This window comes from Poromitra crassiceps, assembly GCF_964638095.1.
Source record: "Poromitra crassiceps genome assembly, chromosome: 9".
NCBI classification, from domain to species: domain Eukaryota; kingdom Metazoa; phylum Chordata; class Actinopteri; order Beryciformes; family Melamphaidae; genus Poromitra; species Poromitra crassiceps.
This window is the reverse complement of record NC_139630.1, coordinates 33,663,671-33,677,376: the sequence shown is the minus strand read 5'-3', so window position 1 is coordinate 33,677,376 and position 13,706 is coordinate 33,663,671. Positions and strand designations below refer to the sequence as shown.

Genomic DNA, 13,706 nt, shown 5'->3' with positions numbered 1-13,706 from the left:
TATATTACTAAAATTACATATAGCTGAATACAGAAAATAGGTATTCTCAGCAATTGATTTTATATCTTAGCTCCTTCTCCGCCAAAATTGAAAAAAGACTTGCCAGTGACTGCCAGCGTTTTTGATCATTTTCATGAATCTTTCAAGACCAACAGAATATTTTGTTCTATGAATATATAAACACTGAATATATCAAAAGAACCGACAGCCTCTATTCTCATTTAAAAAGTCTAACTTCATTTGTTCTTGTTTTATCAACACTTGAAGCTGACAAAAATGATTTTTTGTAAACACACTGTCATGTGACACAGTGTCATGTGACAGTCATTTTCAAGGATCCTGAACCAAATCCAATGTCTCTGAGGGTGGATACTGTCCGGTGTTACACCGAAATATGCAGAACATGTCCAACAGCGCCCCTCTGCATTCACACATTTGGGTGGTCACAGATTTGGCTGTAACAGGGGCACGTTGGGAGAGATTCTGCCCGCCCTCGAGAGACGATAGGTGGGGGGGGCGAGTCTCGTCGAGCCGGGTGGGCGACCGGTTTTGTGTCTTGCCGTGTCGAGTCCGTGTTCTCAGCGCCATATAGATGCTGATAGCAGCTCTTTGACTAGCAGGCTTTTCCTATGCAATCCTATGGGAGACGGGTGGCTTCAATCTTGTTCTCGCTGTTCCCTCTCAATGTTTACTCTGGGAACTCTGTTCCCAGGTGTTCCTCCCCATTTCCACCACTGGTTGTCAGTCCTACTTTTTATATAAATGGTTTTATATATATATATATATGTATATATATATATATATATATACAAGATATGTAGCTTGTGGAAAATAGCCCCATATTTGATTATTATAGAGTGAAATAATCTGTGATCACGTTCAGTTCTCCGATTGACTCCAATAGCCTCAGGACCTGCTGCTAGTCTCCTAAGGGTGTGTGGCAGTGGCCAAACTCACGTGACAAAGATACAGGAAGTGACTGGAAGTTGTACTGTCTCTATAATCCATCGTCCGTGGTAGCAGAGACAGACAGGAAGGAGGGGGGCGTTACATAGCTAGCTTAGCCGCCCAGGCCTCCAGGTCCGCCATGTTGTCGTCGACTTCCTCCTTCCTCTTGGCTGGTGTGGATGGGACCAATGTTGATAGTATGCTGGGAAGAGGGATGTCCTCCTTGGGTCTAACTTCCAGAAGGGTCTCGTCCAATTCTTCCTGTTCCAGCTCTTTCAGCTCAGCCATGAGCTCATCGTCGTCAAAGGCTTCTCCGAAGCCAAGCGGTTTGGAGATGGCATCTGAGATCTCCTGAGCCAGTTCCAATTGCTCTGTGATCTCCTCCATCAGATCATCCACTTTGTCGACGTCCATGTGCTGGTGAGCTGACTTCATGGCCACGGCGGCGAGGCTCATGGTGTTCATCACCTCTACGTTTGTGTGGGTGCTCTCCAGCGCCTCCCGCTGGAACTCAATGGTGGACAGAGTCCCATCGATCAGAGTCAGCTGCTTCTCCCAACGCTTCTTCCTCTTCAGTGCTTGCAGAGCCACTCGTTTGTTTTTCGTGCCATTTCTCTTGGCCGTCAGAAGCTCCTGCTCGATCTTCTTCTCCAGAAAGTCTTGTTTTTTGGTCAACATCTCCTCATTGTTTCTCAGCCGCTGGATAGCCTCTTGGGTGATCATCGCCTCTTTCCCCTTACCCCCGTTGCCGAATAACTTTGTGAGTATCGGCATGTCTTTTGTTAATGTAGTCCGGACAGTCCTGCTTAAAACCTCTGCAGGGAAGGATTTATGACATGACACTGATAATGTCACAATCTATGCCATCATCAATGCTCATTGCCTAAGATATGAAACTGCACATGCATTGATGTACATACAGTGTCACTCGAGCAATTGTGATGTCATCGGTGATGATGTCATCAGAGATGTCATCAGTGAGTGATAAATCACTGATTATGTCACAATGGAAGCTTTATGACATATCTGTGATTTATGACATCACTGATGATGTCACAATGTCTATGACATCATCAGTGATGTCATAGATCACAGATGATATCAGCATCACCACAAGCAGGCAAGACTCATCAAGATTTCAACACATTCTTAACGAGTAATCTAAACTGCACAATGAGTCGACCTTACGATGGTGAGTTGCAGTACTTGGATAAGATTGACAAGAACTGCTGGCGGATTAAAAAGGGGTTTGTTCCTAATATGCAGGTTGAAGGAATATTCTATGTCAATGAGCCGCTTGAGAAACTGATGTTTGAGGAGCTGCACAGAGCCTCTAGTGGAGATGGTTTTGGTGGGTTCCTTCCGGCCATGAAACAAATTGGGAATGTTGCTGCGCTGCCTGGAATAGTTCATAGGTCCATCGGTCTCCCAGATGTCCACTCCGGATACGGATTTGCCATTGGAAACGTGGCCGCCTTTGACATGAGCGATCCCAACGCTGTGGTGTCTCCAGGCGGCGTGGGCTTTGACATTAACTGCGGCGTGCGCCTGCTGAGGACCAACCTGGATGAGGGAGACGTCCACCCGGTGAAGGAGCAGCTGGCCCAGGCGCTGTTCGACCACATCCCAGTTGGAGTGGGGACCAAGGGAGTCATTCAAATGAGCGCCAAGGACCTGGATGACGTGTTGGAGATAGGGGTGGACTGGTCCCTGAGGGAGGGCTATGCCTGGGCTGAGGACAAGGAGCACTGCGAGGAGTACGGCCGCATGCTTCAGGCCGACCCCAACAAGGTTTCCTCGAAGGCCAAGAAGAGAGGGCTGCCCCAGCTGGGTACTTTAGGAGCGGGGAATCACTATTGTGAGGTCCAGGTTGTGGATGAGATCTACAACGACTATGCTGCTAAGAAGATGGGCATCGACCACAAGGGCCAAGTATGTGTGATGATCCACAGCGGCAGCAGAGGATTGGGCCACCAAGTGGCCACAGATGCCCTCGTTGCCATGGAGAAGGCAATGAAGAGGGACAAGATCGTCGTGAATGACCGCCAGCTGGCCTGTGCTCGCATCATGTCTGATGAGGGTCAAGACTATCTGAAGGCCATGGCCGCCGCCGGCAACTACGCCTGGGTCAACAGATCCTCCATGACCTTCCTCACCAGACAGGCCTTCTCCAAAGTGTTCACCGCTACGCCGGATGACCTGGACATGCACGTCATCTATGACGTTTCCCACAACATCGCCAAGGTGGAGGAGCACATGGTGGACGGCAAGCAGAAGACACTGTTGGTCCACCGCAAGGGCGCCACCCGAGCCTTCCCCCCAAACCACCCGCTCATCCCCGTCGACTACCAGCTCACAGGTCAGCCCGTGCTGATCGGAGGCACCATGGGAACCTGCAGCTACGTCCTAACAGGAACAGAGGAAGGCATGACGAAAACCTTCGGCACTACCTGCCACGGAGCGGGTCGTGCTCTGTCTCGATCACAATCCCGCAGGACGCTGGACTCCCACGAAGTGCTGGAGAAGCTGGCAGACATGGGCATCGCCATCCGAGTAGCCTCGCCAAAACTCCTAATGGAGGAGGCTCCCGAGTCTTATAAAAATGTGATAGATGTGGTCAACACGTGCCACGACGTTGGAATCAGCAAGAAGGCCATCAAACTTCGGCCCATCGCTGTGATTAAAGGCTGAGACCGCTACAGGCGCTCTGCTAGAGACTGTGTGTGTGCATTGTCTGCAGCAAAGGGTTTATATTCTCTGTCTTTGGTTAATTTTTTATGCTCCTGGGTGTGATTGGCTAACCACATACAATCTGTGGCAGTGATTGCCAGCCAGCTCACGGTCTCTGATTGGGCGCATCCTGCGAGGTGTGACTATAAATACCTGCCTCTTTTTGCCTGTACTCCATTTTACCTGATGAAGGTCTGATCGACCGAAACGTTGTTCAATTAAAGTTTGCCAATTACTGGATGGTGTGCGGGAATTCTTTATCTTCTACTTATGCTCCTGGGTAACACTATAATAACGTTCAGTCGTAAGTCATTGACTCATTTATAAGCCTTTAGTTAATGATGAACTAATCATTTACAAAACAGTAATATACATTTGTAGATTATTAATAAATGCTATGTTAACATTAATGTGTTGTAAGTCATCTATAAACTTTTAGTAAATGAAGTGTTCTCACCTGTTCTAAATGATGTGTCATTTACAATTAACACGTTCACTGCCAATGACGAGTTGACTCGTCAAACACTATCCAACCGTTCACTGCCAATGACGAGTTGACTCGTCAAATTTTTTTTTTTTTTTTTTTGACGGTGCTACGTGGATCAATGTCCCCCACGTCTCCTATAAAAATATTGGAAGTATTGAATGTGTATAATCTATTTTACCGACCAACTAAGTGGCGACAGTGCTCTCCCGACAGAGAGAAAGCCAACCAAAAACAGCCGCGGGAGCAAGCCATTCTCAAGGAAATGGCATGGCGATTTTACAGTCATCAGTCACCAGACTCGCCTGAGAGCGGCCGCGCCAGCAGCAGCAAACAGAGAGCGGAGAGCGGTGCTGGCGTGGGGGATTGCAAATTTGCATAATAGATTATGGGTGAAACACACTTTGAAACACCCGCAGAAAGGCCAGAATCGCACGCATTCCGAAAACCCAGAAACGAACGAGCCTCATTCTAATACTGTAGGCGAAAACGCTTTCACGCTGCTGCACACCGGCGCACAACGGTGTGGGGTTCCAAAAATAGACTGGGTGGGCAGCATAAAGCCTAGAATCGCACAAAGCTTCATCAAAGCTCTCAACCGAAAATCCAAGAAATGATTGAGTCCCATCCACAGTCCACACTCGCCACACTCGCCGACGAGGGGCCGCCAGAGAGGGAGGCTGCTCACTGCTCAGACAGGCAGGAGAAACTGGCTTGTGACAAACGCCACCAGACACGCCCACGGAGGGAGGAGTTTAAAGGAGAGGGTGTTCAGAACTATATTGTTCAGATGTCTGATCTCTCACTGATGCCAAAAATAAATGGTTAAAGTGACTGTTCTGCCTGTTTGATTGAATTTCACAAAACTGCGATTATCTCAGCTTCCTGTCTCACACGCTGAAACCATGCTGTACTCAACGGCTAATATCTACATAACTACTAACTCTACAAACTAACTCTTTTAGACAGAGAAAGCACACATTCTATTAGTACTTTTGTGAACTTCGTGTTCACAAAGTCCAAGCAGAAAATTATCCTCGGCTCTTGTAAAATGAGCCAGAATCCTCAAAAAACGTCTTGGCAGAAGCTACCTACAGTAAAAAAAAAATGGCTGGCAGTGAATGTGTTAACTTACAAGGCTTTCTGCATCCCCTAATCCAAAGTGTAAGCGTTTAGGTCAATAATGATGTCACTGATGACATCAGTGATGATGTCATAGACATTGTGACATCATCAGTGGGACAACAATTGAACAAACAGACAAAGCCCCCTTGTTCCCTTTTATATACGTATATGATGATTTATAACAATATATTTATAAGCACAGTCATGCATCAAATGAAATACAATGAGCTGCCTGCTGGCTCCTCCTAGCCTTCTATAGTGTCAAAGTGAAAGATGGTCCACATTATCTTCATAATTACTGTCAAATGTGGACAAAATGATATTTCACCTCCACTTTAAGCTATTCATTATATTTGACGTATTTAGCCATTAGCCATACCCTTATTCAGAGTGACTTTCTATGAGTGGATTATGCTTCAATCCTTAGATCACCATCATTATGGGCAGAGCTAATAGGCTAGTAGTCGTACTCAGAGTACAAGGGTCAGAGTTCACTGACAAATGTAAGGGTCCTTTATTATACTACTAGAAAAACAAATAACAGCAGAGGAGAGAGGGAGATTTGTTTTATTTCAAGTATTTCTCAAAAAGATGAGTTTTCCTGTTACACCAGAATTATTAATGCTGCACTAAATGAGATTGTAATGTAAAATACACCTAATTAGGTTAATTAGTAGTTTCCAATTCCAAGCCGCTTTTGTCATGCCAGAACCTGTCATTTCTGCTCTTCCGGATGTGCAATTATAGGCTTCCACCCGTAGACACAGCAGAGAGGGCGCTGTTTCCCCACTGGCAGGCGGAAGAACAATGGCCATTTTCAATGGAAAAGGGCAAAAGAACAGAAATCACAGGCTCTCAGTCTCTGCCATGACAAAAACACGGCTCGGAATTGGAAGCAATATTTTAAAAACACAAATAGCCCGAGTACTGACGGACAAGATTTCTTCTGGTTCATTACATGGGTACCTAGCCCACTGAGGCTTACCTTAACGGTTAAGGTTAAGGCTTAACCAAACACATTAGTTCTGCCTCCAAGAACTTTTTGATTATTTAAAATTTCAATCTGCCAGCTGCTCATCTTGTTCATCTCCACATGCTCTGATCATCACCACGGTGTGAAAACCCTGTTAAAATAATCTCTCTCTCTCTTTCTCTGTGTGTGTCTCTCTCTCTCTCTCTCTCTCTCTCTCTCTCTTTCTCTCTCTCTCTCTCTCTTTCTCTCTCTCTCTCTCCTCTAGGTTATGGTAACATCGCCCCAAGCACCGAGGGAGGGAAGATTTTCTGTATTCTGTATGCAATATTTGGCATCCCACTGTTTGGTTTCCTCCTAGCGGGCGTCGGGGACCAGCTGGGGACTATATTTGTTAAAAGCATCGCCAAGGTGGAGAAGATGTTCCGGGTGAGTCATTAATAACACAAGTGCATCAGCTTCCTGGAGATATTACAGTTATGTTATTCATTCTTTTGACATTTTACTGTGTATTTGTATTGTATTGTTTTTGTTTTTTTGTATCCTGGGTGGGGAAATAAGTTATGCAATGTTATAGGGGGAAAAGACAATAAAAGTGTTTTTTTTTACTTTTTTTTATGTAATAGAAATAGTAGAAATGAATATGCTGCTGGACATGGGTTAGCTTTAGGGAAGCAGGCTGCTCCTATAGCATGACAGAGGCAGACGGCGTCCGTGTTGGGAGTTCACACTCCACTTTATTCACCTATACTTACTGTCAACCATACAATGCATCTACGGCACTATAGCCTCTCAACATACATGTAGCTTAAGATAGATTAAAATGTGCCAAATTCAATTGTTGAGAAAAAGCTACTTGTTGGGAGATAGAGTGGGAATAGGCCTAATACTCAACCTGTTGCTGTAACTCAGTCTCAGTCATAAAAAAAGGAGTGCCACCAAATGACTTAATTATGTTACTGCAACCAAACAATGTTCTAAAAGCATAGTAGGCATATGTCCGACTGTTACAACTGATGCACATCTTCAGCTATTTCATGCGTTCTTAATGGGTATGAACACCAGAGAAGGTTAATTATGGCAAAAGGTTCAGACAAGTTCACCATGCTTACATGTAGCTAATCGCTTACAGAGACTGGAATCAGATTTGTTTTGACTCCCCTCTCCACTGCCAGAAAGCTCTGCATTCAGATGATTTTGCTAATAACGCGAGCAGACGGCGTTTCGCCCGGGTGGCGCGACTGAAGCAAAATTTTATGGGGAATTTCGCCTCAGCTGCTATTCGCTCCAGTTAAAAATTTTCAACGTGAGTGAATAATGCGTGTGGTTTGTTTGCGAGCCCTGTTTCACTCGTAACTGGGCAGCGTGAATCTAAAACATAGCAAATACAAAAAAGGGCAACAAAGTAAAGTGTTCAGGAACACCTGTGGAGGTAGTTGGCTTCTAACGAACGCACTTCCTTCTTGTACCCCCAATTTAGCTGATAGACTATTCTCATCATAATCTGCAGTCACGCTGATGAGTTAATAACGTTGCCACCTTGCCTGAGTCGGGACAGTCGTCTCTCAAACTCTGTGGGGTCACCGCCAACTGTGAAAACACAATTAGCCCCCCGCTGAAGACTGTGGCTTCCATTGCTCAGTGTGTGTGTGTGTGTGTGTGTGTGTGTGTGTGTGTGTGTGTGCATGTGTGTCTCACTTCCTCCCACAGCGTAAACACAACCAGATCAGTCAGACTAAAATCCGTGTGGCCTCCACTCTCCTCTTCATCCTGGCTGGCTGCATCCTCTTCGTCACCATCCCAGCCGTCATCTTCAAACATATTGAAGGCTGGACGGCCCTGGAGGCCATCTACTTTGTTGTCATCACTCTGACCACTGTTGGAATAGGTGACTATGTAGCAGGTGAGAGCTCCTCCTTCATTATTTTGTTCATGACAGCAGGGCTTACCAAAACCTTCCCATGCCAAGGCCCCCCAACTAGCATTAGCCGTACGCCGCGGACCCCCTATTACAAGATGTCTTTAAAAACCCATCGGCAATATGATTGAAAATATACAATATCACATCCATACAACTTCAGAATATAGTTCCTTACTGTTTTTAATGTAAGAACCTAATAATTACATTCGTATCAAATCTTTTCTCTTCATATTGAACATTTCGTCATATTCAATATGTCTGTTTGTTATAAACATTAATTGTTCCAGGCCATTACCCACGCCAGGGGGAAATGACAATGAATATGATCATGTTTTGACTGGGAGGCAATTAGACACATGGGCATGGCAAATATGATTTTAATATGGAAGGAAAGGATTCAATTATATTTGTTAATACTACACTAAATATAGCCTAATTATAACATATAATAAAGAATATATATACCGTATATATATAGTTTATTTATTATACTGTAGTATTAACAAATATAACTGAATCATTTCCTTCCCCATAAAGATGTCTTTTTTAAGCATTTCCGGTCAAAACCGTGTAAGATGCAGTCACAAAACTTTACAGGTGTGCAGTTGACATAAAAATGAAGGTTGAGATCGAAAACGGCCGTGATCCGCGCGAGCGTGTGTGTGTGTGTGTGTGTGTGTGTGTGTGTGTGTGTGTGGCAGCACTCCCCTGTCATTTGCTTCCTGGTAGTAATATTCTGCACAACAGCTGCTACACTCAGTTCATATCCAGGAAGAGGAAAGCCTGTATGACATGCGGCGGGCGGCTGGGCTCAGAAGCAGTTTGGGCGTGATGAGGTTTCCACAGTGTGTGATGGATGAAGGTCTCTCCGCGCTCTTGTGACATTCGCTTAACGTGAAAAGCGGTTGTTGTTTATTGCTGAGACGGAATCCATTAATAGACTTACACAGGCGGCGTTCACTGCCGTACAGCGTCTGCACCTTAAAGATGATCTTTGACTTGACTTTGAGTGCAGAGTGAAAAGAAATTGCCTGTCAGAGAAATATATCTCTTTCGTTGTCTGCATCTGAGCTTCATCCTGGGAAATGTTCAGGTGGACATTGTAGAATGAGAAGGCAGTGCATGCCGGCTGCTGCAAAATGATGAATATTTCATCGATTTAATTTCTCCAAACAGGGGGAGACCGCAGGATTGAGTACCGTAAGTGGTACAGACCCCTGGTGTGGTTCTGGATCCTGGTTGGTTTGGCCTACTTTGCTGCCGTGCTGAGCATGATTGGCGACTGGCTGAGGGTCCTGTCCAAGAAGACCAAAGAGGAGGTATGCTTTCATATGTTTCTGGGTAATGTAATGGCGATTACGTAAGGGGCCATTTGGTGGGATGTTTTATCCAAACCGCCCCGATACTGTAGTTCAACGACGGCGTGACGTTTCAGTGTGGGTGGCCCCTGCGGGAATCAAACCTTTGACCCTGGCATGTTCTACAGGGAGTGGGACCTCTTGCCACAGCTGCGCTAGTTGCGCGCTCTCTGATCTGTTTCAGGTATATGGAAGCACAATACAGATTTAGACCACTGGGTGGCGGATGCAAGTTCCTCCTGAGCAACGGCGGTTTGTTTTAAATGAATAGAAGAACTCGGCAGCCGTTATAACTGTGCAGCACACGGCCGTGAAAGTTTTCGTGCTTGTAGGAAACTTGAAACTGTTTACGGAGGGGGAAAAATATCCCGTTTACTTGTTGCATATTACCCTGGGTTTTTCCTGCATAGAGAATATTCTGATGGCCACCAATTTGATTTCCTGGGTATTTTTAAGACGACCCCAACCCTATTGCAGTAGTGTTTTTGCATCATTATATTGTGTGCCAGAGACTTAAAACAGCTACGAGCAAGAGTCTAAATTTAATATCGATGCATCACATCTTACCTCTAATAGTAGACGAGACCAACGCAGAGTAGTCTCGCTTGAACCCCGAGTGAATCGGCCAGTTGTCTTGACGATTAGTCTGTCTGTGGCCGGGGCAGATCAGGAAGTTAAATGAAATGGTTTGCGGCAGCCACTTCGGCCATAACCACAAAATAACAAAATGACTTAAAAAAAACTGTTAGAATATAACGAGAGATGTTCACGAGAGTAGCAAGCCCCTGCATGGCGTTCTCCTTGTTTATGGTCTGTTGCTAGGCAGAGCGAAACGGCGGAAGGCAGGCAGCTGCCTTAAACCGTTTCGTTTCACTTCCGGGTTTATCCGGCCTGCCGGTAGACAGATAGAGAGAGAGAGCCTGGTGACGCGAGATTAGTAGACAGACACAGACTCTATAATCATCAAGAGAGCAATCTGTAATTCACACGGCTTTGGTCTCAGCTACTATTATAGGTAAGATGTGATGCATCAATATTGTAATTACACTGTTTAATAACAATCGAAAATCTTGCTCGTAGCTGCTTTAAGGAGAAAATGTGTGTCATTGTTGTTGCGATTCCTACTAGGTGCCAGGGTTGATAAATGTCATAGATGACAATGTCCCTTTATAATAATAGAACAGCTAGAACACTCTGGTAAGTTCAGAAAATGATATTACAGCAATGCAGCCTTTAAAACCAGAAAAAGACAACACTTGTGCCATATCACGATATTACGATATCCAAAATCTACTGTAAGACAATATCTAGTCTCACATCATGATATTGATCATATCGATATATTGCCTGCAGACCTAAAAGGACCTTCTTAGTTAGTGTTACACACTATGATTAAAGCAATCCTGTTCTGTGTCCCAGGTTGGAGAGATAAAGGCCCATGCGGTAGCGCTGAAAGCGAACGTGCGAGCAGAGTTCCGGGAGACCCGCCGGCGCATGAGCGTGGAGGTCCACGACAAGCTGCAGCGCGCCGCCACCATCCGCAGCATGGAGCGCCGCCAGCTGGGCCTGGACCAGCGCGCCGTGTCCCTGGACGTGCTGTCCCCCGAGCGCCGCGCCGTCTTCAACAGCCTGGACACCAACAGCTACAAGACGTCGTCCCAGGAGAGCATCGACAACATCAAACTGAACAACCTGCGCCCGGGCGGGGCCGACCAGGGCTCCGGCCACCAGACCGCGTCCGAGGACAACATCTTCAACCGCCTGGGCTCCATCACCAAGCTGGCCAAGCGCAACCGCAATCAAAACCTGAAGAAGAACATCCCCGACGACACCCGCCGGCCGCACAGCGAGGCCTACGGCTCGTGCAGCACGCCCACCTTCAGCTGCGGCACGCCCACCTTCAGCTGCGGCACGCCCACGTTCAGCTGCGGCACGCCCACCACGGATGACAGCAAGAGGAGGGACGACGTGGACGACGGGATAGAGAATAATAACGACGACAAGGAGTGCAACACGAGTCTGTCCGAGTTCCCGCTGTTTGTGGAAGTGTGCAAGCCCCAGAATGGCTTTACCCCAGCGCAGACCAAAGAAAATGAGGGCGAGAAAACACTTGATGAAACAGAGCTGCATATCCAGATGGGCCCATAGATCTAGCCGGGTCAAAACCATCCCGATAACGTGATCTCACATTCCGCTTCGCTCCGCGTATCAGTCTGGACTTCCAGCTGCTCACGTTGATTTCAGTGGGCGGGAGCACTTGCCTTGACAGACAACTCCTTCAGCCAATCAACGTCGCCAAATCCAAATCCAAATCCACCTGGAAGAAGGGCGTAAAACGTCTTTTCCGCCTGTTGTTGAGTCTATTTTTTACAATAACTGCACTTGTGGCTGTGTTTACTCTACTAACGTTAACGTTATCGCTCGTTGCTTCGGGAGACGCCATTACTGTTTTGCCAGCGGCATCGCTGATTGGCCGGTTACGTTGTCAACTATGGCACAGTTCCCCGTTTGGCCCGGTTGCATTCTAATTTCTTGGAAATGTCTGACTGATCTGTGGCGGGAAAACAGAACGTGAGGTCATGTGATCAGGATGGTTTTACCATAGACCATCCAATACTCCTAGAAAAAGGAGGTTTTAAATCCCACCAGGAAGTGCCTTATCTCTCTCTTATTCCTGTGTGTGCAAGCAGGGGCAACACCTGTCCCTTTGTGCTATATACTGTAATGTTCAAGTATTCACTGTGCCCTATTGACCTGCAGGAAGGACCTTGTGTTGGCTTCATCACCTTCCACTATTATGCTGGTAAGACGTGGTGAGATTGTGTGCATTTTTGCTATACCAAATGATGGTCATATTCTTTGAACTAAAGAGGACGTTTATTTGAAAGGCTAGTTTGTTAGCCACACCCGGTGTATTAGCTGTTAGCTGTATTCGCTGTGAGATGCGGAGGCTTGATGAAAGCATGCAATAAATTAACGTCTAAATTCGAAACCACGCGGGTCGCTTTGGAAATCGTTCAAAAAGAATGTAGAACGACAGTCCGTGATAACTCTACTGGATGTGACGTTGACTTCTGCTCCCTGTAAGAAGAGGCAGAGTTCATGGCTACCGGTGAGATGAGCGCAGAGTCACACAGTGTGGCAGACTTCAGGAAGTGAAATCGTTTGAGATCGACTCGTGCGTGTGACCTACAACTTGGTGCTGCGCTTCAATATAGGCCCTATGGTTGAAGTCGGACGAGGAAAAAAACAAGACGCTGCGGAAGAGTAGAACAGCGAAGACACCAGAGAGGTTCTTGTTAAATGTAACGCACCCGCTATGTTTCCCATCTTCTTTTCCCCATTCTGACACAGAAACTAATGCATTAGGGGACATTCACACCAAAAGCGTTTTTTTTTCAGTCAGAACGCTGTGAAAATCATGTTGAGAGCGCTTCCATTCTGCACAAAACACAGCGCACAGAGCGTTTTTTTTGCGCTCCGTTTGTTTTCCCCTGTAGTCGCGTGCAGTACAGATCAGAACACAACGACCACAAGGACGGTAGCCAGCTGGTTTTGTCTGTTTGATGTTGTTCACGGTCAACATGAAAGCCAGATTATTGCCAATTCTGGCAGCAGCCGAGGTTGAAAATCCCTCGGGAGGAGAAAAGGTAGGAGGAGTGAAAAAGACGATCAGGGCGCTTTTCCTCTAATGTTCAACTTTTTTCAGCTTAAAAACGCCCACAGCGGTCCTCCAGAAACAACAGACGCCACCAGCGCTGAAACGCCAGGTGCGTTCATTAAAAGAGGAGCACGTCTAGCGCGTCCTTACATAGAGAATGAATTGCAGAAAGAAATTCCAAAAACGCTTTTGGGTCTGAATGTCCCCTTAGAAAATGAATGAAAAAGACTAAAAAACATGCCACATGTTGTCTGTGCATGGTCCCAGAGCTAAGCTGTTGTCAGAGTACAATGTACCAATACGCTACCTAGATCATGACCTCGTCTAACACTATCTCAGGGCTTGTTGTCCTAACGTTCCTTGTTGACATGTATGCCTGAGGAGCGCTGCGTTCACACTTTGATAAGACGAGGGACTTTGGTTGCACTTTTTGCTCTCTGAAAGTGACGTTGTACCATCGTGGAACGGAAGATAAGCCATAATGAAAGAGGGGGGACTATCCTATAATT

General features: G+C 46.1%; 1 protein-coding gene and 1 pseudogene across 2 annotated transcripts in view; one reads left to right on the top strand and one right to left on the bottom strand.

Annotated features, from left to right (window-relative positions):
- kcnk10a (potassium channel, subfamily K, member 10a) overlaps positions 1–11,684 on the top strand; it is a gene marked incomplete at both ends in the record, with an annotated part of 36,118 nt that extends 24,434 nt beyond the window's left edge. The window contains 4 exons of the mRNA XM_083643644.1: positions 6,526–6,686; positions 7,968–8,160; positions 9,355–9,497; positions 10,956–11,684. Coding sequence (XP_083499770.1) covers positions 6,526–6,686; positions 7,968–8,160; positions 9,355–9,497; positions 10,956–11,684 — 1,226 coding nt within the window. The remainder of the gene's footprint in view (positions 1–6,525; positions 6,687–7,967; positions 8,161–9,354; positions 9,498–10,955) is intronic.
- On the bottom strand, positions 1,048–1,722 carry LOC310782949 (charged multivesicular body protein 4b pseudogene; annotated as a pseudogene). The gene has a single exon. The product of its transcript is annotated as a charged multivesicular body protein 4b pseudogene (transcript).
- Positions 11,685–13,706: the final 2,022 nt, after the last annotated feature.